Below are 26,592 nucleotides of genomic sequence, written 5' to 3'. Positions count from 1 at the left end.
TTTTGAAGTTTTCATCTTTCCTACATTTATTTGAAATCAGTAGGCTTAGAATGTGATGAATGCTATGGAATATAGCTATCCTTTGCTGCAAATGCCTTGAAAACGAGACTTTAGCAGCTCAACATTTTGGAACAGTATTTTTTTTCCCTCCCCTCTGAAGTATGAAATTTTCATCTTCTTTTTGTTTCAAACATAAAATGAGTGCTAGATCTTTTACTAAGAGTATTCTCAGAAAAAATGGTGTTTGACAGACCACTTCAGAAGCCAGCTATGATGACATTTGCAATGCACGTATTCCTAGTGCAGAGCTATGAAAAGGTGGATAACACTCAGCAGATTGAATGACCTACAGAAGCATCTTTAGAGCAGAGAGATGTGGTAATATCATCCATAAACTAGAGTCTGTTACTGCTTAGCAGGGAATAAGTGAGAATAATATTAAGAAAACAGGCAGAGAAGAACTTCTGTAAAGCCAGCAGTACCCTGAAGTTAGAGCAATGAATGTGTTGCACTTTTATACTGAACGTCACATGGTATTTACTGAAGGAGAGAGAATATTTCTTTGCCCAACTACTCTTCCTTTCCAATCACAATGATAATGGTCACAGATAGAAAGTGTTACCTGTGAAATGTGTGCTGCTGGCAACTCACTGTCCACAATGGAAGCAAAAACATTCTCTTTTCCTTCGCAGGCAGCCATTAGTTCGGGAAGACACTCGATAGGTCCTTGGTAACCTCCATGCACACTCTTCCTTTGGCCTTGGCTCCACTTCCTGATACAGACAGCAAAACATATGCCCAGGGAGGGAAAGCAAACATTTGTACTCAGTTGTTTTGGTGATAAAACTCAATACTGTGTTCTGTTTTTAAAGGGTGGTCATTTATTTTTGGTTAGCATTAATTACTGCATCATCTAAGCATCTATAGAGCTTTGCATTATCTACGATGTTAAGATGGATACTAATGTAGTTTTATAATGGATTAAAATAAAGAGATAATTAACATACAGAGTTAGATTTGTTAGGACTTGGAACCCTTCCAGTGGTCTCTTGTTAATTTGTCTGGAATCACGGTTCTCAAAATAATCTGTGGGGGTTAATTAATCAATGAATATTGAAAACAGAAACAGAAAATCCATTTGGGAAAGCATCACTGTGAAAGACAGAGCTCTGCTTCTGATTCGTTAACGAAGATTCCCGGGCACAACAATGCCATTCAGACACCATCAGCAGCAGGAAGTAGAAATAAATTGGAAACCTGCTAATGCTTACAAGAATTACATACCGAAAAAGGTAAAGATGCTGGAGCTCTACATTTGGCAAAGTAAGCAGGGATGAGTCATGTATCCATCTACCCTGAACCACCATCTGCACCAGGTTGGTTATGTTCAGAGCAGTCACCAGCCAGCCATGATGTGCTGCTACATCCAGCATTGCCTAAGCAAAGGAGACACATAATAAAAAAAAAAACCCCACAAATATAATTGCATACCTGGTTCATACAAGGAGCAACATGTGATTAATGTTTAGCATACAGTGATTTCTAGGCCTTAACATAAGAATTTACTTCAACCACTATTGAAGGCAGATAGGCACTTTTGGAATTAACCTTGAAAAAAGATGAATTAAATCCTCTATCATTGTCATCAGTTCTTACTCTCAAAAAGGTAATTTACACAATGGTTTTGGGGGTGAGAACTGAAGGTAGACTCTTTTCCTTACAAATAACTGCTCTTTGCACAACTCAGCTCAGAATGAAGGGAAAAAAAATCTCAACATTTTACAGTAAAAGAAAAGGTTACAATTAATTGCAGTATTTATTTATTTTTTGACATGAGAGCTTTCTCAGAATTACATAACTATTCAAAAATCCTTGAACTATTTAAGAACAACACCGATATATTTACATTTATTCAAAAGTTAATACTAATGTCATTTACCAGTAGCAATTATTATTTCCATTTGAACTAAGTACTTAAAAAACCCCCCTGGAATTGGACTAGATAAAAGCACTAAAATTTAGCTTAATAGCATATTAGAGGTTTTGTTCAACACAGACACATAAGTTGAAATCTTGAAGAAAGCTTACAAAATAGCTTATATTTTACCTATGATGTGTAAAACAATTTGAAACAAAATGGATTTCACCCTTTGCACTGTGAACAGTTGACTGTCTTGAGAATGAAGGATATTTGGCTGTCTCTTTGGCATCTCGATCCTGATCCTGAAAAGCTTCCCCAAATTACACAGAAAACACAAGCAAACAAAAACCCTCTGTGCAGCTATACATCAGATTTCAAAGTTTTAAAAATCATCCTGCCTTCCATGCCTCATGAATTTCTGCTCCATTTCTACTTCCCGTGTTTTGGCAGTACAAATAAGAGGTACACTGTTTACTAACAGTATACCTCTTATTTGTATAAAGATATAAAGCTAATTCAGTATGGATTTTGCACTGCAAATGGCCCTATGGACATGAAAAAATGGTTCTGCTTGCTTTTTTCCTTGACTGGACTTATACTCTGATTGGTTAGTCTGAAAGTGAATTTAAGAGTTCTTCCAAGGGAAAAAGGATGAAACATGAATTTTTGGTTTCAACTTTTTAAAATAGTAAACACAGCTATTTGGATATGTAACATACTTTCCACTCTGTCTATAGTACATTGAATGAATTATTATGATTTATGAAAGCATTTCAGCTGGTTAAAAAAATAATGCTATAATGTATTAGTTGTCTTGCTTATTTTGTTGTTCAATAACATTATGATCACAATAAAGTGTGGGTCCTCATATTAAAACACTCTAATTCACATTGGAGTAGAAAGTCATATATTTAACAGTAGTTCGCCATGGAGGGAATTTAATACTTGATTGAAATACTAGAAAATAGATTTTTTAAGAAAGCAAGGAACATTGATATATTGAATCTGGTGTACTGAACAGTTTCAACACCTTTTTAAATATCATCTTGGTGTTAGGAGGGTTGCAGTTTGATTTTATGACTAGACTTTGGATGTTTCCATGGGTTTTTCTTGTAAACACAAATAATATTGTTTGATACTTACTTAGGCAGCAGATACCTGCACCATTTTAACTTATTTTCCATCCACTAGTGTAATGAGGAGAAGCTGTCTGTGTAAGTCTTTACATTTAATCAAATGTTTTACAGACAAACAAAAGGCAGCATTTACTTAAGGCAAACTAAACAGTGAAATCTTCTTTAAACAAAGGAGTTGTTTACACACGCAGAGCTATTTCAATTAAATTACACTGATTCTGGAGAAATACTGACTTTAAAGACACAAGTTAGTTTCACTCCTGGCCGAGTCACACAGTTTATTTTAGCAGTTTACAATGCAATTTCAACAGGTCTTTTTTTTCCAGCTCGGGGTGATAAGATCAGTGACACTTAGAAAAATATTTGAAGTGTTACCCTGTATTACCCAAATGTTGTCTCATTTCTCATGAATTGTGGATAAAGGGCCTTTCAGCTAATAAAGATCCAGATTTAATATTTAATTTTTTGGAGGAAGAGTCATAGCATCCTGAAAGTCTCTAACATTCCTAATGACCCTAAAACTAGTACCTCACAACACAATCTTACTGGTTTCTATTTTCTGTTTCCACTTGGCTTGCTAAAGTGATTTCCATGTAGGATTGTTTTCACCAAATAGAAAATAAAATTATGTTAGAAATCACATTTGAAAGGAGAAGCTTTGTGGCCTGCAGATTTATATGTTGGTTCACATGACATTTACTTGCATAAGGAGGGAATTGTTCCCAGCATCAGACTGGAGTCAGTCTTTGAAACTTACAAGGTGAATTGCTCTTTACCCGATTTCACATTTTATAGCATATTGAAGACTACCCTTACAGTTCAGTCTGTGTTTCTGAGCAGTCTGTGTTGCTGAGACAGTCTGGTATCTGCCTCCCATTCTCCACTACCTGATTCTTGTTGTCTTCTGCTATTCTGACAGCCTGAAACATCATATTCCCCAGTGATGATGCTGCTGTACGTATGTGGAGAAGAATCAGCGAACAAATATCTTTATTTTCCATGAGCAACAAGAACAACACAGTAAGTTGTATTTTTAGTCAGCATGAAGCAGTGGTATTTCATAGAATGCTTCTGGAGATGCACACATAACACTGTTTACATTGTTTTGGTGTGTGTGTGTTTTTTTTTTTTTTTTTTTTAATCTATCCCTCTCCCCCCTTTTAAACAGAGGTTTGAAAAGAGGAAAAGAAGAGTGAAGATATAAGAGAAAGATAAAACTAAAACCAGCTATACTGAAATTAACTGGAGGATCCTTTCACATAGAAAATCTCCTAGAAATTGATAGAGGCCTACAGACAGATATCCCGTAGGGAGTAAGGAAAGCCTGTGTGTGTGAGACTCTGTGTTCCACATTGTTATAATGAATCCACATGGCAAATCCTCTTTTCCTCCTTATTTTCTGCTTCTTTACCCATAGAATTTATTCACAGCATCTCTATCTGGATGTGAAATCCAAGACAGTGACATTGTGAAAAAGTCAGAACAATGGTAAAGTTGGCTTGTTTCATCTGCTGCCTTGGAAACCTCCACACATTTTGTTTTCTTCCAAGTGTAAAACATGGAGATGCTTGATACTTAAATGGTTACTGAAATTCCTATAAATGCTCAAGGTAACAAATTGAGTTATTCCCCTATCTTCAAATGTAAATATAAGCAACTAAACAAAGAATATAATACAAACCACAAAATTTTAAAGTATTTAATATTTATATTATCTGATGAATAATATATTTAGTTTCTCTGGTTTATCTAGTTGCTATCTGTTTAGCTTGTTGTATAACCAGTATAATTTTAAAAAAACTTATGGCTTTTTAAGCTCTTATTCTGCAAAATAGTAAATAAATTCTAAATATCTTAGAGTGGGTAAGATTGGAACAGATTAAGAGTATTATTCTAAACTGGGAAATGGCAAAAAGTGGTTACCTGCCTTTCTGGCCTTAAGAATTTAAAGCAATATGGGATAATTTCCTCTCAGACAGAAATTTAAAAGAAGAAGACAGTGAGTGCAACAAGTGAAACAGGAAACAGTAAAGACACTTTAACTACAGAAAAAAAATTACATGTCTATTTTTGTAAACCAACAAATTAAATAATAAAAAACCAAACCAAACCAAAACCCACCCCTCTAAGCCCACCACTTTTTTACCTGAAGTAGAATAAATGGGGGGAAAAAGATGGAGTCAAGGGAATTATTGGTTTTTATAACAGAAAATATGTTTACCATCCTCTTATTTGGGGCTCCTTCTGAGCTTACGAGAATTAAAAGCAGATGCCTGCACTGAGATGGGTTTTCATGAAAGATTCAGGCAACAGCTCTTAAGCCTTCCCAATGTCATACTTGGACAGTTGCAAAGTAGTAACAGCAATTTGTGACACCTCCTTTACATTTTGTCTGTTACTATCAAAACCAGCTTGGCTTGTGCCAATGTGGGATGCAACGACCTATTAACCATGGCTGGGGCAGCACAAAAATGCCAGTGATCAGCAGCTCACTGATGTTGTCAGGTATGGCAAAACCTCTCATTCTGATGGTATTCGGAATTGAGTGTCAAAAAGTTTGGATCAAAATCTTGCTATTGCTGTCATCATCCCAGGAGCGCATTAAGACAACACCATCAGCATCCACAATCAGGTTTTCATCTTCTGTTTTCCAGGAGGAGCAGCTGCTTATCCCTAGGTATGGAATGATTTAAGCTGCTCAAACTGTAACTTTCTGGTCTGACATGAAGCTGAAATTTAACAGTCTGTCTTTTTCTAGCCAAAGTTATTACTGATGGATGGAATTTAAATGATGGTTTATAGCTCCCTAGTTTGAGGGGAAGCCAAGATGGAGGCAGGATGTGGAAGAGGTGAGTGTGTGGCACTCTCACTGACAGCAAAACATTGCATTTCTCTGGTGTTATTAAGCACTCCCTATATGTGCTCAAAATAAATTGGAACACTAAATTGTTCCATAATGTACATATCCCCCACTCACCCCACTCATTTAGGAGATTTTTCAGGCTACTAAAAAATCCTGATTGCTAAATTCTTTCTTCTAGAGACTTTTTAACAAAGTTTTTATGAACACTGGTTTTGGTATTAGTTTCACATCCTTCATTTGAAAGTCAGATACTCTGGATCACTCTTGTACGACTGGGTAGGTGGCAGGGGACCAGAATAAAACTAGCAGAATTTCTGATCTACCCAAATGACTTAAATAGCTTTTTCCTTTAAGATAAGCTATTGAAGTGTTAAAAGTGATAGAGCTTGCATCTCATTAACAGAGCCTGCATACTGCTTAGGATAATTTCTTCTTCTTTTTGAAGTCACCTGTCCTATAACTCTGAATATATTAAGCATTTTGATTTAAATCCTGTAAACATAAATGTTAATATTTTGTGGATAAATTATATTTCAGCTAAGTGTCAATGAAGCTATAATGATAACTGCTCTGCACACAGAGGGAAGGTAAAGAACTGTAAAAAATGCCATTTCAGTGAAGAATTACACCTGTGACTACTCAGTTAGAAGCTGAGTGCCTACAGTGATGCCATTGGTGGCAATGACTTAGTGGATAGGGACTAAAACTTCAGATGTACTCAGGGTGAGTTACATGGCTCAAATTTACCTACTCTCAAAAGATTAGTCTTAGCTTCACAGTCTATGACACTTTCTTTAGTGCTTTTATTAATGAATTTGAAGTTTAGTCTAGGACTAAATTTCAGTTACATGTAGGAGTTTAAATCCACAGGTTATTAAAATTACTAGAATTGTGCCTACTTACAGCTGTTTAAGACTACAGCATTTATGTGACAGATATTTATAGATAATAGACAAAAGGGTATGCATTTTACCTATTTTTTAAAAACTATGAATTCAGAATAATAACAATTTTTTGTTATTATTTTCTTGTTATTATTTTCCTACATTTTGCTTCAAATGTAGGAAGCCTTCCAATACATAAGATTATATTATGATCCATGTGTGACTTGATATTCTGCTAATAGAAGTAAAATATTTTTTCAGATGTGAAAGCATGCAATGTACTTTAAGTTTCATGTTTTTATATAAATGATGATGATGATGCTTCAATTACATAGCTCAGAAATAGCAACTGACTTGAAAAGTTGGAATTCATTTGAAGAAGTATTACAGAGAGTTTAAGGTCACTACCTTTGGTATGTTATATATCAGTAAAACAGGTATTTTCAGAACCTTTGAAATTCAGAGGTCTAGTTCAAAATTACTTTTTAGAAATGTTTTAATCTGGGGAGAGGGGGAGTTCTTTCAGATCAATTAAATCACCCTTGCACAGCTGCGTGGTTTCAGCCTACACAACATCCCCCCTGTACTTCATCACAGATATAGTGAATAAGTTGTAATTAATCCTATTCAGGAGGCACTCCTTTTATACTGCCCTCTCTCTGTGTCCTACTTCTCTTCCCATTTTTTTTACAAGCATATTCAGTCTTCTCTTCCATATGCTCTGCTACCCCCTATGAGAGACTAATTCTTCATTCTCCCATCATCATAAAGGTCTCACTGATGTATGCAAATTACAACCTTCCTAGCTGCTTCACAAGATTCCTATCCCTGTATTCATCCTTTAGCCTCCAAAGTAACATTATTAGTATTTTCAGAACTGGAGAAAGGACAAACCATTTACTGTCTACATTTAGTGGAGTGCAACCCTTGGGTTCTTACTGATTTCTTTTAATGGTATTACAGAAATAAAAGCAGCTACAAAGTGTGATATCAGCAATGTAAACTTGGTAGGGCAGAACCCATCACTCAGAACTCATCGAGTCCCAATAGTAAATTTATTTTCAAACTGCTAATTAATAAATTGATATTTTCTACTATACCAGCGAACTCTAAAAAGAAAAAATGTTTTTGATAAGAATCACTTTGCAATAAATCCTAATTTCCTAACATAAACAATGTCTTAATGTCAGCACTTGTTTCAAATATTACACAAATCTACCAAAACCATGAAAGATACACAGCATCTTTCCCATATTAAATCTGTTCTCTTTACAGTTTAAAGTCAGTTTCAAAGTAGGTATGTAATATTTAGCCAATAATCAAAATTTTTTGAGTACATTCACAAGAAACCTTTTCAACAGCAACAGTTATTCCCAGTAACTTTCTCCTGAACTTTTAGCCCCTTAAGGTTAGCATTCAGGAAGCTCAGCTGCTGTCTAACAAACTTAATTAATCAAAAAGTCATTTCCGAGCTGTAACTATGAGTAAAAGTGCTTCAAGTGTGCTAGCAAGCCTACAAGTTAATCAAAATGCTAATGCAGTACAAATTAAAGTTGTGATTAACATTTCACAGTAGCTGCTTAAGTGAATTGATCACACAAATGGGTTAAGCATTACTCATTTCCTCCAGCCCCAACTGGGAAAAGGTTTGTCACGGGTGGGGGAGGGATGAGGCACAAGCAGCACCAAATCATCATTAAACCGTCACCAAGGTGCTTCCACACACCACATCACTGATTATCCACAGCAAGCAAAACTCCAGCACCACAAAGGTAACCCTCCCTTCTCCCACAGATATACCTACACAACACAAACAGGAAGCATTTCCAGCCCAACATGTCCAGCTACTTTCCCTACAAAGTGATCCATTTATGTTTAGTATCTATAAGTGAGCGTTGCTACACAGTAAAAGCATGACAAGATTTTTTTATTATTCTATTATTTCCACACTCCTAATGTGCAATAATAGCCATACAGCCATGAAAGCAGCCAGTATTTAAGTAAAATTGCAAACATCGTGCTATCACTGGAATATTACTGCATACACAAAGAATATGTGTAGCAGCTGAAGAGATGTGGCCTCTGCTCTTCACTTGTTTCTGAGTAATCCTCTGCATTCTCAAGTTAATTTGATTCTCTTCCCTTCGTTCAGTGAAGCTGCCCGTTTATTTATAGCTGCCAGTGCAACCATTACACAAAAGCTCCTTCCCTGGACACTTCTGGACAAGTCTTACTTACACAACTGTAAAATAGGCTTTTTCTGTAACTCCCACCACCTGCCAGCAAGCAGTTGGCACACCTGCACTACCAACAAGCAATACATGAGCCCAAACCACTCTTAGGACCTTTAAAAACTTCTTCACTTCCTCATAAGCAGAAAAAACAAAAGATCCAAAGGACTTGGCTCTCAAAATCAATAGTTTTAGTGGCTGTTATGAACTGAGGAGATTTCGGGATGATGAGAAGTACAGAGACAAAGGACACTTCAAAGGACATTTTCTTTCTTTGAGTCTCAAAATGGCAACAGGGGCTCCTTTGCCTTTGCATGGCCAGAAGTACTTTTGTGTTCTCCTTCTGAGGAGCCACCACCACCACCCAGCACAGCTGCAGTTTAGTACAGTATTTTGTACATAAGCCAGCTCTTAGCTGAATTGGGCAGCATATTTGTGCAATATTTGACAGCTCTGAGCACATACCACAAACATGATCCTCATAAGAACTATAGCAAAAGTTGCAGTTCAAATGACCAGAAACAACTTTACTGGTTTAGAATGGCTAAAGCAGTATTATACTCATCACCATCTAGCTAAAGAAACACAGTGCTTAAAGCAAAGAGTATTTTTCTTTCCTGCCAAAATCAGATTCTCCAGAGGACTAACATGAGGGGGAATGACAGGGCATTAGTGATAGCATTGCAAGGTCCTTGCTACAGGGGTAGGCACATTTCCCATGCAGAGTACCCTTTCTTCTGCAGTTTGGAATCTGTTTTCATGTCCACCTTCTCTCAATGCCCAGCTACCCTACTGAGATGTGTTTAACACATCCATAGGTAAACACTTCTCAAAGGTTAGGGCTGAGCTCCATGGCAGTTCTACTCCTGGCAATTTTAAAATATTTTATCAACGATTATAGTACAAGTGGAGGCTTGTGGCCAATTCCAATGCAAAGCCAACAACTGTCACATTATTTCTGAGAAGAGACTGCCCTGCTGAATCTGAGAGTGACGGTATTACTGCCTCAATTATCCATTTGAATTAATGCAAATATAGGCAATAGTCTTAGAACAGCAGAATAAGAACTGATCGCTGAATACACAGTCACAAAATATAAGGCTTGACAAAGAAAGCAAAAAAAGAGATGAGATTTAGTTTCATGTATTCTTAAATAAGATAGGAAAAAAAAGGTGGAGTATAGTCTTTACAATAATAATTATATCTTATACAAATGTTAGAAAAATATTTTCATTAGAATTTTTATTATTTAATGTACATTCTCCTGAAAGAAATGGAGAAATGTTTGATTTTGAGAAGCTACTGGAGTGTTCAGCACCATCTTAATGACACCTCTAGCTTTTCTCAGTAAAAAAAAACAGAGAGTGCTAGGCTTGAAGAGAATATATTGTCTATTGTAACTGTACTAATGGTATCTGAGGTAAATAAAAATTAAATGAGTTGGCCAAGGTCACACAGGAAGTTAAGGCAGTTTTTTTGAGCCATGGGAACCTCCTGCACTTTGTCTGTGAGAGCCTGTCACTGATAACAAACTAGATTTTAACTTGAGGTTTTCAGTGCAGAGAAAGGGTCTTTAGCCTAGTCAATGCCTCGGTGGCCATTCATTACAGAGGTGGGAGTGGGAGCAGATAGGCATTCACATTCCAAGAGGCTACATACTGCTATTCCCCATATTTCTGCAATAAAAGGAAAAAATTCTGCATTTCATCCTAGATATATAAATACTAAATTTTATCCTTCTGTTATGAACTCCACCTATAGCTAACAAAGGCTAACCATAGGAAAACTGTAACAAAATATACTTCTTTTTTCTTTATGCTAAAAATTATATTCCCCTATTAAGCCAGCATTGTAAGTCCTCAAATTCTGTTAAATGCTAAAGACTTGAATATTTCGCCAAAATTAGAAACAAGAAAATTCTAATGTAGAGCCAAAACTTTTAAGACATCCATGAAAAAGAGTTGTTCATAATTTTTTCATTAAAGTATAGTGGAATCTTACCTGGAATCCAGCAGCTACATTTACCTATGTACTGCTGTTAGCATGGTTTTCTGCTGGACCAGTAACAATACTCAGCCTGAAGTTGCAAGCAATGAAAAAACCCAGAAGATGTTGGAGGAATGGAAGATAGAATGAAAGATGTGGATAGGAAAGGAGTCATGGGAGGGAAGGCTGATTCAGGTGAATGACACCACAGAAGATTGGAGAAGTTTAATACTCTGTGGTGGAAAGAGGCTTGCTTACATATCATGGCAAATCTGCACTGCAGGGGACCTGCTGTATAACCACCTATAAAAGCTCTTTGAAACATCTTTCTTTCATGTAATAGAAAAGTAATGCTGATATGAAAAGTCCCCCCTGATATTCCTGTATCTACCAGCAAAAAGAACAGTTTATGTTCAGGTCACAAGCTGAAGGTTAGCTATACAACCTCAACACTAAAATAATTTATAAGTAAAAAAAATAATTTCAACGTAACTCAAAAACCAATTCCCGCCTCACTGCTGCGTTTAACGTCTGACGATGCGCGAGCGCGGGTTCACACAGAGAGCAGCACCCACTGAATCTGCTCATCACTGGATCCTTCCAGGCTTCACTTCCTCTCCTCATAACTAACATTTCTTTTTTCTACCTCTGCTGACCCAGAGTTCATCAGCAGGTCAGTGCTAAGGAAAAAGGTAACAACCAGTATTGAAAGTGTAACCCTGTCTATTGCTTGGATTCTGGGAACTTTAACCTCCCCTTGGAAAGCGTGACTAATAAGATGGAACCAATAATCTCCCGAGAGATGTAAACCATGTGCCAACTTTAAAATACAAAACTGCTCGCATGTTTTTCTTTTTTTTTTTTTTGCCTTTTTTTTTTTAAGATGACTGTACATATAACATGATATAGTAGTTAACTGAAGGTTGGAGTGCCAAGGCATATTATGGAACAGCATTTTTCTGAACCCTACTTCAGTTTAAAGGAACTCTTGAATACTTTGGATTTTTTTTTCTAAGTGACTACTGTTTCTGAAATACATATCATGCAGTAGCAGGATTAAGAAAATACATTTCTTAGCAAAACAGAACAAAATAATTACAGAAAATAGTATTTAATTTAAATTTGCCCCAAATATGTAATTAACTCCCTAATCCTTCCTTCACAAACATCTAAATGAACATTAAGTATGTGATTTCTTTGAAACAAAGGTGAATTTTTTAACCTGAGCAAGTGATACTTTTCTCTGTTAATAAATGAATATATGGCATAGCTGTTTCTACATTTTCAGCACCATGATTTTATTGATTTGAAATATTTGAAACTGAGTAGCATCCAAGCACTGCTGGTTACCAAGATTAGGACTGTGTAGCCGTAACATCTGTGGTGTTATTTGTTTCTTACATTCCCTAATTTCAGTTTTGCTTAATTTGATATTAGTATTTTAAGCTTGTTTTTATTAGTGTAAGGATGAGCCTTACCCAAATTGCAGGACTGAACTGCATACAGTATTTTCTCTGTCTAGAGCACTGATTAATAGTTTCTCATAGAGCAGTTTTACAAACTGCCAGGCTTGACACAATGATGTTTGCAGCTACTGTATCGCCAACAGGCTTCAAACAAGAGCAAAGCTTCTGATAGTTGACAAACAGATCACTGAGGATATTAAAATCTGAGCAAACAAAAACTGTAGGAAGAAAGAAATACAGGCTCTATTTTGCAGATATTAAACTCAGAAACATAAAAACAGCAGTTTGTTGAAGGCTGCCTGATCTTCCAGAACCTGTGAATGAGTCCTTGTGCAGTTCTGCTGAAGAGCAGAATTATTCCCGCGAGACTGACAGGGTCAGTTGTTTCCTGTGACAGCTAGAGCTCACCTTTCCTGCTGTAACTGTAACTGAGCTTTTCAGATATGGCTGCCCTCTATCCCAAACTCCAATTGCTGCTTTAAAATTCTTTTGAGTTGGCAGCCGTGCATGTGATTGCTTGTTGCCAGTACTCTCCATGGTCAGTTTAGTGTCTGTGGGCTGCAACTGCAGTACAACTGCAGTTTTCACAACTGTAAGAACTCACAAGTCTCCAGGGTGAGTTTAAAACCTGCGTTTAAAAACATTTAAAACCTGCATTTAAAAACGTGCTCTTTGACTCTGTGATCATTGGGACATAGAAGATGTGTCTTTATACTAGCTAGATGAGCTTAGGAAAAACCTCTGCATCTCATCCTGAATCAGATTTCAAAACACATTATATTTGTGCTTGGGAGTGACTATATTTGCTTTTGGGTGCTAGAAAAGTAGAAGTACCTGGGGGAGAGAGGTTCTTGGGTATCAGCATAACAATCTGCAGGGACCACAGCCATGCCAGAATGATTCTCATACAACATTCCTCAATACAGAGATAAAAAGCTGTTGCAAAGAAAGCAGAGGCCATTATATGGCAGTAGATGCTTCTAGTCAGAGGAGGACTGTCTTTTACTCTAAGTTTGTTCACCTCCAGCTCTGTAAAGTGGAAACCATTTTGGGCATCCAGCTCCTCCCTAAACTAGGTGCTATAATATCCTGTGGTACCAGCTCTCCACAAGATTGCAAGAAATCTTCAGATTCTTCTATATTCAAAATATGAGAACACTAACAATAAACAGTTTTATACTGAAACGCATCACAATACCTGGCATATTCTGATTGCTTGGTCCAGCACCGTCTTTGTATCAGTTGCATAATCTGGGCAAGGCAGCATGGCATGACTGAAGTGGGCTTGCAGCAGGAGGTGTGTTTTTGTGTGTGAACTGTCAAATGAATGGGGATTGACTTCAATTGGAAGGTGTTTGGCCAGTTCGCTGTTCATCTGATCTTCATTGTGTCTCACAGGTAGATCTGTGTACTCATCAGCATTCTTTAAAAAAAGTAAAAATAAAAATTAATCATTGTAATTAACTTCAGAATAACTATTAGTGCTTACTGAGGCATTTAAACTATATGCATTTAATTTACTACAGTTAGATTTCAGCAGAAAACCAGCAGCATTTAAATATTCAGAAAGTGTACTTATTTATCAAAATCACACATGGGAAAACAATAACTAATATAATATTTTCAAATACTGACACACTTACAGATTTTAAATATTTTTCCTTCTATATAGCTGATATTAACATTAGAGAAGAGAAAAATAAATGTAATAAAATAAATATATTCATTGGATGGATTCAGTAGTAGAAGATGACCCACAGGTATCCTACCTCATTGGATAACAAAAACATTTTAATGTTGGCTATAAAGAAGTCAAAACCTCATATTTTCAATTTTCAGATTTTGAGTTTTTCTCTTAGTATTCAAAATCCAGTAGCCTTGAAATAGCTCTGATATGCTTCTTTTCAAATAGTTTTTCAATATTTTGAGCAGTCAGTGTCTAAGCAACTGATGATGAGTGATCAAAACAAAGTGCAAAATTTTAAGCAGGTGGTGAAAACATTATCTGTGTTCCAGAGTGGTACTAATGCTATTCATTCTAAAATGAGAGCTATGTAAGAACTTTCTCACTGTTGCAAAAAGGAGCTGCTCACCAACATTTAAGCTAAATGCAGTTATAAGCAGCAGCATGATAGTGGCCGAGAGGAGCAAGTACAACTGTTTAGGTATCCCAGGCAGAGATGCCAATTCTCCTCTCGGGAAATCCACTGTCTTTGAATAAAGGTTCAACAGAAACATCCTAAGAATGGAATCCTAAGAAAAGAATCAGTTTTGTGACTGACTTAGTCTGCAATCTTTCCCTCCACAAAATCCTTTTGTGCATGTACGTGTGTACATATCTCTTGGAGTGAGAACTATCTTTCTGAATTATAAAACTTGCAAGTAAGGTAAGAGTTTTATAATATGTGATGTCTTTTCCATCTGCAATTTATGAGAGAGTATTTCTTTTGTCATAAAATAAAAAGTCATTTGGGGAGCCTGAAGGGCAATGTCTTTGAAACTACAGGCTTAGCAGAGACCATTAATTTAAAGTGTTCAGGGTTTTATACTCCTCTTAAACTATAGAATCAGTATTTTGCACTTTAGTCTTCAATTTCATCAGGCTTCCTGCAAATCCATATTAATGAAATATTCACAACAGTAACCAGTGAAGAGTGAGGTAAAGAAAAATGGCAATTTTAGAACAGCTAACTGAACTACCTAATTGACTTACAAAGAACCATATCCCCTCATTAATATCCTAAGACATAGAACCTTTTCTGACAATTGCTAAAAGCATTTAGATAGCTGGTTTTACTCCTTGGCAACTGACAGCACAAAATTTTCTATTTTTTTTAATGGTACAAGGAAACTATGTCTAAACTGTGATATCAATGTAAAAGGAATGGTAACCATTCAACAATTTAGGATTTGGAAAGAAAACCAGAATGTCATTAACTTATTTCATATCTCAACTGCAGATTAGAAGTGAAGACTGAATAAAGACAACTGCTGCTTAATCCTGGATGTCTCTGCTAGATCTCTTGTGAAAACTGTGGTCATTTATTCTCTGAACCTAAGGTCACAATCTTTTGAAGCCCTATAGAAGGCTGCATGTTTGCTTCACTCTTTTTATTTAACTGGCTTCTCCTTCAAAGATATTTTAAAGAATATTTACCAAGGAGATTTTTTACTTAGTTTTGCTTTGCAGTGTAAAGTAGCAGAAAGAAGGAGGATCAGCCAAGTCAGTCCAGACCAACTGGTACCCCTGAAAATGCATTTTCCCTAATTCTTCCCCAGCACATGTTTTATTTACATCCAAAACACTCCTCTTATTTTAAACAACTTGCCTACTTAATTTCCTGTTTGTGATCATTGACTGTAAGTAAGTGAGGTTCATTTTCTTATCTGCATCATGTAGGTAATTAAAGGAAATTGAGAATGGGTAGTGAAGCTTTTATACAACTGAGAATGAAGCTGAATGGAGGGCACCGAGGTCAGCAGAGTCCATTATATTTTTATGTGAGAGGCCGGTATGTCTGCCCTGTCCTTGTTTGCTTAGTGTAGGCTGGACAGACTACTAACTGCAAATCTGTTTCTCTGATTTGCCCAGCTGTCCTTGAATAAAGACATCTTCCATTGCAAAACGTTAAATGACAGTGATTGACAACTTTGTGATGAACTCTGCTTGTAACCCCCTGCTACTGTTTTCAGGTTGCATAAGAAAAGACAGAATAAAGAAACATCCTTTGTAATCACCTCAAATGGGCCCTGCTGTTCACTCAATATTTTTTCATTTTAGTTTTCCTTTTCATTGCAAATCTCAATCTGTTCTGTAAAGGCTGTAGCTTCAACTATTCCCCACAACATATAATATATTTTGTTTTAGTACATCATATCTGAATGCTGTTCTTATTTCCATGGGTGAGGAAACAGATCAAACTACATATCAATCATTAATCTTCATTCTAAAGTCAAGAAACTTAATACAAGCTTCATAGTTAAACCACAAAACACTTCTGTGCATTTTTCACTTTCCCTCCTTCTCCTCTTAAACCAGAGCTGTTGCAGGCCATGTACAATAATAGGTTTACAAGCACCTACACAGTTAAGCATAACTTGGTGTAAACCAGGAGATAACCAGGAATTTTAGCTACAGATTCTGCAATTATGCATTTGGTAGTCATGTCACATCTCTCTCTCCTACATTTCTGTGATGGACTTTCCCAATAATGTCTCCTTTTGGGCATTAGAGACTGCTGCATCATTTCAAGGGTGTAGGAGTCATCTCAGACTTACATTTCAACCTGCATGCGACACAAGGTGCTCATATAGGAGACAGTAACTTGCACTGCCAGTGACAAATGTCACACACAGACCTGCATAATCTCAACAGTTACATTTTACAAGGCCAAAGGGCTATTCTGGTAATTGAATTCTGTTTCCTGCATAACAGCAGCCACAGAACCATCCCAAAGTCCCGTCTACAACATCATGCTCCAAATACGCAGCTTACCATCACCCTTTATTTGAGCTGTTAGAATAGCCCTAAAAGGAAACAACTCATACTATTTTAAAAGATATCTTTTGCAGTTTTGTGGTACTATCAGGCATTTGAGGAGCCAGACTAAACTAAAATTTAAATAAGGTATCCAACATTGTCAGTACTGTTCTCCGCAGAGTCCACAGGGCTAAACCGCTCCAAGATTTTCTTTCTACCTACAAAAAGTGGAAATTCGGCTGAAAATACTGATTTATAATGAGAGCTGAGCTATAAACTTATACCACATTTAGATCTTCTAAAATATTTTAAATCTCAAATAAGTACATCTGGCCACTTTGTCTACAGGAGAGGATACTTGTGGACTACAGAGAGAAACGGAATCAAGGTGAGCTACTAAAGCAAACTGGAATATTTTAAGTGAAGCTCAGTCATGGGAACAGTAAAACTTACAAAGTTAATGAGTTCTAGACTTTAAAGAGCAGTTGATTAATTTGTAACAATGAGGGTCTAAACCAAACCAAAAATAGTTTCTCACATTCCAGAGCTGAACCAGTCTTTTCTTTAGCAATGTTATTGAAACTGCCTTAGAATTGACTGTCTGTATGTTCCTTTCCTTTATATAGACACTGTGAACCCAATCAGTATATTGGGTTCTCACCATATTTTCAACTTTAATAAACTTGTAAGGTATTTTACTCTCCTTTAAGTTTCTGCTGTCTAAAGAAACAAAAGAATTCTTAGAACATTTTGCTATAAAAATAAACAGTTTTTAAACTAAACTATAAAAAAATATTTCAGCAGACTAGCACTAAAATTAAATACTAACATAAAAAAGAGAAAAGACAAGGATCATTTTTAGCTAGTTCAGTAATTCCATTCTGTTTACCTGAAACTTGATTTAAATTACATAAACTTCTCTAATAGTCTAAGTATATGCTGAAGTACTGCAAAAACGATATTTTGTGAATAGAATTAATAAGCTACAATAAATAAATGTGGGTGACTTTTTACAGCTGTTCTGCAATTAACACTAATAATGCATTATGAATTTTAGTTCTCTGCTACCAGAAGTACAATGGCATGCCAATATCCAACTTATTTTCCCAAGTGAAAACAGCACTTTTTGATCTTTGGAAAACTGGATAGGTGAATATAAGCTCAACAGTAATATTATGATTGGCTTTTGTATTTGGATTCATTGTACAAAGTGACACAGAGTACTCTAGTGCAGCATCCTGACCTGCCACATTGTGCCACTCTGTATAGGAAGATGCTGGAACACAAAATTTGAAGCAGCCTGTACTTATCCTCATTTAGGTGATACCACTTACTTCTAATATAGGATAGAGAAAAGAAGCATGGTCAAAATAGACCAAGGACTGATCATTTGGAATAGCTAGGTAACATCTGACTTATAAATGATTCAAAAATTCCAAATTTTACTTTGAGAATGCTTGAGCTTCTGTACTTAAAACCATTTGAAATTATTTCTAATTTTATAAATATATACACATATGTATCTCCACTCATGTGCTGACAGAAATCTCATTTGATTCTGTTACCTATATCATAAGGAAAATTTAAGAAATTGGTTGACTAAAGCTCTCAAGCTAATTTTCCTTTGCTCATGATTTTCCCAAGAGAAAAATACCAAATTATGTGACAAAAGAGTGGTACAAGTGTGTACTGTGAATGTTATTTAAATTAACCAACATATCTACAGTATATTTTATTGTCACATTTTCGAGTGTGAGTTTGATTTATAAGAAAAGACATTACATTTACACAGATGTATCCTGACTGGCAGCTAGAAGATAATCAAGCTTACATTTATATTCAGAAACTAATAAAAGTAAGAAAACGTGCTTTAAAAAAGAGGGGAAAAAGCTAAAAAAACAAAACCAAACCTAACTTACAAGTGGTTTTTCAGCTCATATAAGAAAGTAATGTAGATTCAGAAACAGAATCAGAGAAGCACTTGCTAGAATTACTGCTCTGAAAAGTTTATCTTTGTAAGTGATGCCATTATAAACTCCTGTTTTAGGGAGTTTATTGGTAGCCTCTGAATGTATGCATTTTGGTCTCAGTTTTATGGCACATAATTTAAACTTCCAAATGTTTTTTTTTTTTTTACAGATATAAAAGGTCTATGACAATGTTCCAGTTAAAAGACACTTACAACCATATGTTACTAGTTATAAGTTTTAAGAACAAGCACGACATGTGTTTTCAAAATTCATATTATAGACTAAAAGGGAAAGAAAATTCATTTCTGCCAGTTCACTCTGTTTTATGCATGTAAAAATAAACTTTTAAGACAAAATTTTCAGAAGAAATGCTCCAGATTTTCAGGGCAGGCTGGCAGCCTCTGCTAAACCACAGGGCAGGCTGAGGCTTTGTAGAGATCTTAAAAATTGGCAAACATGGTTCAAAAGAAGACAACAACACTTTTCAGGCAAGATTAAAATATATTTGCTATATGATACTGTCACTCATCACAGACACCATGTTTACAAATAAAATCCTTGTCTTCATATATTGTGCAACATCTCCCCATAAACAGCATGCGTATGTGGCAGTGCCATCAAACTGCATCCAGCACTTTAGAGCCAACCCTGCAGTGCAGCTCCTTCCCCTTGGGGCCTTCCCATGGCTCCCCTTCCAGGGCTGGGGGCTGCCAGGGAGGACAGGCAGGAGGCAGAGCCCAGTGCCAGCCCCGAGGCACAGGGGAGCCAGAGCCACAGCCCTGGGCAGCAGCTGTCCCTGCCTGGGGAAAGGGGGTCCCCTCTTGGCACTGGGGACACTCACTGGGGGCTCTCTCTGCCCTCACCCTCCATGCCAGCTCAGGTTATAGGAAAATGCTCCAGGCACTTTTCTAAGAGCATTTTTAAAATGCTCCTGTCACTTTTTAAGCACCCCATCAGACCACATTTCACCCTCTGGAAAAGGAGGGAACAGATGCATATAATGGACAGCATTGTCCGAGGAAAAAGACCTGCTCAGTATCTTCTAAAATAAATAGAAACTTTAAAAAAAAATTTATTCAATTAGTGTTTAATGCACTTTTGGAGATAACAGATATACATTAAAAAAAAGGTATGAATTCAAAGTGTAACATTAACCCAAATAACTGGGTAAGAGCAAAGCAGTGAAGCTGGGCTACTCTGGGCTCTGTCTCGAGATTTAAGACTCAACAGAACAAACACTGGAAATTTCCAGCTGGACAACAGAAGTTAAAGAGAGAAAGTTGTAAAACCCATCAACATGCAATTATGTAAATCTGTTATATTTTAAACATTAATTTGTAACTATCCTTCATGATTTAAAATGGGCCCATTTCCACCACGAGACCTACGAACATATTTTAGAAGAACATACAAGTTAGAAGTTTTTACAATTCTCAGTCCTCATGTTAGTGGTCAGAAAAATTAATCATTAATTAATCTATTATTATGTTAATATGCAATATATTAATTGTATTCTCATACTTTAAATAGACAAGTGCTTGATTTTTGCTTTTAAGTAGCTGTGTATGATAAACACCACAAATTTTACAATTACAGACATCATAAAAAGCACAGCCTAGGGCAATGAAACAGTTGAGTGATCACTTAAAAACACCCTAAAGGGTTTAGATTTCACAAGTCCACCTCTTACTTAAAACATCCAAACTACAAACTACTGATGACATTCCTGATGACCAGGGGTCAGGAGTCTCAAAGACCTTTGCCACTGCTCACAGAGCAATAGGAGGTCAGCAATATTTGCTACCAGTAGCAGAGAGTGACCTGGCAGATCTGGGAACTTCTAAACTACAAAGTTAAATTACAGACCTCTGCTTCAGCATGGAGTTCATAAAATAATGTGCAAGCATGCTAACATATAGGAGGGGGAGGATTATTATAAAGTAACCATGATTTGACAAGGGAAAGAAGCTCTTAGGACTTCTATATGAACTTGAAAGTTGATTTTCCTTTTTTTTCTCTAGCTTCCTAAGCATACTAGAGAAGCTGAGTTTCAGTGTAGGGGAAGATACAGTAATAGATAATACAGTCACTGTAATTTTCTTACTAATAATATCCTTATAGAACCATTCTATTTCAGGAAATTTTCCTATTTAAGTTACATACTTTACTAAAACATTACAACAAGGAATGAATTCATGATTTTAAGTCCTACCTCTCACATTCCTTATTTCATAAAGGTTATTACCACAGTCATAATTCAGTCCTACTTTTTCTGGCCAGTCCTAATAAAACCAATCCTAAAAATACATTTTCCTTGAATGTATAGGTACTTTCATAGTATTAAGCCTGTACAACTTCCATAGATGTGGCCTTAGTTCGCTCTTAGGTTTTCAAGTGAAATTATTGCTCATAAGCATTCCTGTAATACTTGCACAGTTTATGAAAAAATAAATGCAGAAGAAGACTAAATTAGGACAAAAAGAAGAGCAAACATCTGGTACTGAATACACATTATTCACCTAGAATAAGATACTTTGACCACAGCAAATAAATATAAATGGAATTCCATTTATAAAATAAATTTTCATAATGTGAGAGAATTACTACATTTTGTTGCTGTAAATGGTATATTAGAGATTTTGCCTCTCCAAAATGCCTGATTTTTCTGATTATTTCTCATGAGAATGCTTCAAACCTGCACATTTTGAATGTGTTATCATGCTCTATTTTTTTCATCTTAAAACCTAGATGGGGCAGTGAGCCACAGCTTACTTTCCCTGCAATCTCAAGTCATATTGTAGAAAAGATTTAAAATTGACTGGTTTTGGCTCTACTGAAACGAATTGTATTGCACTACTACAGAACAGCTTTTCAGTGCATCAACTCAGTAATCTGCTAACAGGAAACTGGGAAAATCTCTCTGAGTATACATTCAAAAGTCTCATTGTCACAAGAACTCCACTTGAGATCCATTTGGAAGTCTGTCCACATTTTGAAATTGAGCTTGGCTGAATCAGCTGGCCCAACTGCTGGCTGAGATGATGATAGCAATAAAAACTGGAATAGCAAATCCTGGCACACAGCTTTCCCTGGGAAAGCAATCAGTCACTTTCCATCTTTGGCTTTGATCCTCCATTGGGATCTTTCAGTGCAGAGCCCAGAGCCAGGGAAGAAGTTAACAGATCCCTGCACTGAGTTAATGCCACTCCGCATGGGGACAGGAGCGAGCGCTACTAATTCTTGATGTGAAACGGGGCCCCTACTTACTGTATATGTTAATGGCAAGCTGTAAAAGCTCTGTGTGCTGAAAACCAGATTTCAAATCTGCTGACCTGTGGCAGGTCCCCTAGTGGGGAGCCACAAATGCACACTGCTGCATTTTTGTACTGGATTAAATTCCGGATCTAGACTACTATGTGGCCAGAGACAAAAGGGAATAAAAAGTTCACAGGCGTGAATACCTGTCATCATGTGGTGAAATGAGTAGCAGCCTGTGCTCAAGAGAGGCTCAAGCCCAGAAAAACAGAGGAACAATACAAACTGGCAGAAATACATGGGAAACTTGGAAGGTGCCTACATGCACAATGTCTTTTCAGCAAGCCAATGCTACTGGTCTCACTCTGAGCACTTTTAAACGAAAATAGTTTAATATAATAATAAAAACCCACAACTCTAAGAGGAAATGACAGCTGTTGCAAGTAAATTTCAATAAGGGTAGTTCCCTGCTGATAAAAACTGGCACATCTCCATTCATTTCAGCGTAACTATGTGAATTAACATTGCCTGAAAATCTAACCCAATGTTTTGAACAACTCAAGAGCTACAAGGAAATACATAGATGGAAACCACTGGTAATTACAAGAGTGAGAAAGAAGGGTAATTACTGAGGAAACAAAAAGGTCAGTAAAGGAAAAATATGTGAAGTCTATTATACAAATAGACAACTTGTGATTTTTTTGGGATGCTTAATTTGAGTTCTATCAACATTTCTGTTACAAATGACAACAGGTCTGATACCAAGAATAACATGGGAAGAATGCCATTGTACCACAGTGGACCTTAACAGGACATGCCATTACCAAAATAGGATGTACCATGCATTACTAAGGCAAATCTAATCCTTTTTCAATGGCAAGTGGTAATTTTTCTTGGTGATTGTCACTGCACACAAATTTGTGAAAACACTGTAAACTCAGTGTTCCTACACAGACAGTGTTCCTACACTTGCCTACATGTAAATAAAGAGCCATGTAAAATACACTGTAAGATCTGTATTTAAAAAAAGTGGAACGATAACTGATGATTAAGAGAGTTGAAGATATTTTGCCTCTGGCATAAAGTTTTAAGAACTTCTTTTAAAAGACAAAGAAAACAGAGATTTTCAGGACCAGATGTCTAGGAAGATCCCATTTGGATTTGAGCTACTTAAATTTGCAATCATGTATTTATACATCTAACAGAGCTTCTGTTTCCCCTAGAATCTGAAAATTAACTAGCTTTGTAGCATCTTCCTTGATCTGCCACCCGTGCCCTGAGGATTAGAGACTCCACCTGAGCTTGTTTTACAAGCATAACAGAAAAAATTAATCTCTGCTGGCAGCGATCCCACTGGGATACTGATGAATAATGATATCCCTCTCTTGCTGCCCTCTCAGTCCACTAGAAAAGCCACTCTAACCCAGCAACGTGGAAACCGCTGAAACCATTCCAGCTGTGGATTAGCAGGCAGTCAAGCATCCATCTGTTCTGTGTGAATCAAGAGAGAGCAAACATGCATTCTTATAGCTAAAGAAGTATTAAAAATTAGCATCTTATATGACTGCATATAGTAAATTAAGACAATCATATATAAAAGAAAAAATAATCTATTATCTACACATCAGATTGTTTATAATTGCTTGTTGTCTTAAGTGAATGATAAACCAGTTGAAATTAATCTCCTTAACCTACAAAATACTGTGCATTCAACGATTTAATATGTTTAAAATAAAATTTCCTAATACTGTATGCCTCAGTTGTACCTAAAAATCTTTTGTCAAGAGACATTTATGCACTCATTTTGTAAGCAAGCATGGTGACATCCTGCCTGGAGAAACATTTCAGAGGCCTGTTGTGAGAGGAATTTTAGCTATTTTCTCACTCTATAAAAGATTTGAGATATTTTCTCTTTTTGAAAACAAGTAGTTCAAGTAATCTCTGCTGGCTTGCTACTCTTTTCTACTGGATGACAGAAAGGAAAGGAGGAGGAAGTGGAAATTGGAATGTGGGCAACCCAATCAAATTGGTGATGTCTGATTTGGCTCTTCCATGGAAAGAGGACAATGGCCTACTGTAAATTAAGGAAAGCCGAATTTAAGCACTACCCCAGTAAAAAGTAGTAATAAAAGTGCATGCATTGACAATTTTCCCATACATAAATTCTGGTATTTTGCTTGATGCCTGTCTTATATTTATTAAGTTGCAGAGGTGCAGAAAATGTGCAATTTGTTCTCTAGAAGCAACCTTCTTATCGCACGAGAAATTTCCAAATATATATACAATTTTTTTCAAACACTTTCAGATTTTTTAAAATCCTAAGGCTTTTTGGTAGCAAAAATCCCTCTGCAATTTCTTCTAACATTACAGGTAGCCTCCCTAAGTAGCTGTGAAATAAAACATCTTGTAAATATTAGGCAATTGGAGAGGCCTATTTCTTAAATATTTCTAAATAGGACAGGTTGGCTTCTTAAAAGTTCATCTCTGATAATATATAACATCAAGATTTAAAGTAAAATTCAATTTCTGAAGAAGACAGACCCCCATCAGGAACAAAAATAAAAAGAAAATGAGACAAAGAAAGAATCTAAATGCAAATAGGAAAATACAAGTGTCAGATACTTCATTAATGACTGATCAGTAATCCTCTTATGTTCTTTTTTTTCCCTTTAACTACTATGCTAAAGGAACAATATATGCTGGATATCAATCTTGTATGATGTAATCATTTCAGCCAAACCAATCCTTATGCTGAAATTTCTGTTCAAATCAGAGAACAAGCTACAATGTCATCCTCCTTCTTAAGAGTTTTACAAGCAATATTTTCTATGCTGACAGAGAAAAGTATTTTTGTGCCTTTAAACAGCAGGGTCTATGGCCCAGTTGGTGTCACTAAGTGAATTGCATTCTATGAAAACAAAGTTATCAATATCGTTGTTAACTGTTACAACTTGTAGTGCAATTCCAGAAATCTATCAAAGGCAAAGGCATTCTCTAGAAGTCAATTTTGACAAAAGAACTGCAGAGTGCAGAAAGCCTGAATTTGCCTATCCTGCCTCAATTACAAACTGGGAGGAATAAAGCAGGTAAACTGACTTGAACTGACTTGCTAAATACAAACTGAGCTTGTAAGGATTCCTGCTGGAGCATTTGGGAGCTGAGAACACACAGCCATTGCTCAAAGCAGCCTTACAGATGCTAAACCATTCAGCTTACCATAATAAAGATGCTGTTGAGAACTTCAGTTCTGCTCCAACAAACACAAACAGTATTTCAACAAATATATTGTCTATTTGAAAATATACAGCCACATGACATGACTGCTGAAAAAAGCCATTCCATTTCCTGTATGAACATATTGCATGCACACAACTCTGCATATTTTAAAACCTTGCATGATGGTGGCTACAATCTTTCAAGCAGTAAGTAAAACCTGTTTGTGCTAAAAGAGACAAACAAATAAGTGGTCCATGGCTGAACTGCAGCTTTGAGCAGTCAGCTAAGCCAAGCTTGCTATCACTGAACTTGCTTCTACCATGGGCGAACACTGATTTGCCACAGATGGCAGCCAATGTTCACCAGACCAGGACAGAACTTCTGTCTCCTGGCTCTCAGAATACTTTCCATTGTTATACATGAGTGCTTTGCTGCTATAACTGCATCCTGGTAAAGGAATTTATTTCCTCATTTTTCTGACAGAAATGGTTACTGAAGCAGGTGTTTGAAATGGGGATATAGCCTGAGGCTACTGCTTTCTACTACCACAGCTGTATACACATCCAAAAGTTTTTCCCTTGGATGCTGAACTGCAATCAGAGCAAATAAAACAAAAAACCTGAAAAAAAAAAATATGATATATATATATAAATATATATATTTATATACTATATCAATGACAACAGTTCTTGTTTTAATTTAGCTTTTGTGAGTATTGCTTCAGTTTGCTGTGGTTAGTTTTTTTGGTGGATTTTTTCTTGGTATTTTTTTTTAACAGGCATATGATGACAGAAATTAAATAAGAAGATTGGATGGGGAAAATAGGAGACCTGTAAATTGGAGGTTAGAAATTCATGCATACTCGAGATGGAAAGGATTTGTATATTCTGGTATTGACTGTAATTCTTTCTTATTGACGCCATAAAAATGGAAGACTCAGGCCATGTTGAGTTAGCTGTCACTGGTGGGCATTGTTACCTTGATTTACTAATGGACTGTGCTTTCCTGGAAAGGAAGCCAGCATATTATGCCTTCAAACTAAAGCTCAAACAATAATTTGGAAAAAGAAGACCAGGAAACAGTTGTGTCATGATGTTAGAAAAAAATTACTAAATTCAAGTACTACAGCAACGTTAAAAACTGCTCCATCTACTGGAACTAGAGAAAAATCAAGACTAATTAAA

General features: G+C 36.3%; 1 protein-coding gene across 1 annotated transcript in view; it reads right to left on the bottom strand.

Annotated features, from left to right (window-relative positions):
• The window catches only part of ASCC3 (activating signal cointegrator 1 complex subunit 3), a 250,697-nt gene that overhangs the window by 8,062 nt on the left and 216,043 nt on the right, over positions 1 to 26,592 (bottom strand). The window contains exons 37-39 of the mRNA XM_058019769.1: positions 13,686 to 13,910; positions 1,285 to 1,436; positions 623 to 773 (exon numbers count right to left, since the gene is read on the bottom strand). Coding sequence (XP_057875752.1) covers positions 623 to 773; positions 1,285 to 1,436; positions 13,686 to 13,910 — 528 coding nt within the window. The remainder of the gene's footprint in view (positions 1 to 622; positions 774 to 1,284; positions 1,437 to 13,685; positions 13,911 to 26,592) is intronic.

This window comes from Melospiza georgiana, chromosome 3, assembly GCF_028018845.1.
Source record: "Melospiza georgiana isolate bMelGeo1 chromosome 3, bMelGeo1.pri, whole genome shotgun sequence".
Taxonomy (NCBI): domain Eukaryota; kingdom Metazoa; phylum Chordata; class Aves; order Passeriformes; family Passerellidae; genus Melospiza; species Melospiza georgiana.
This window is presented reverse-complemented; position numbering and strand designations above follow the sequence as displayed.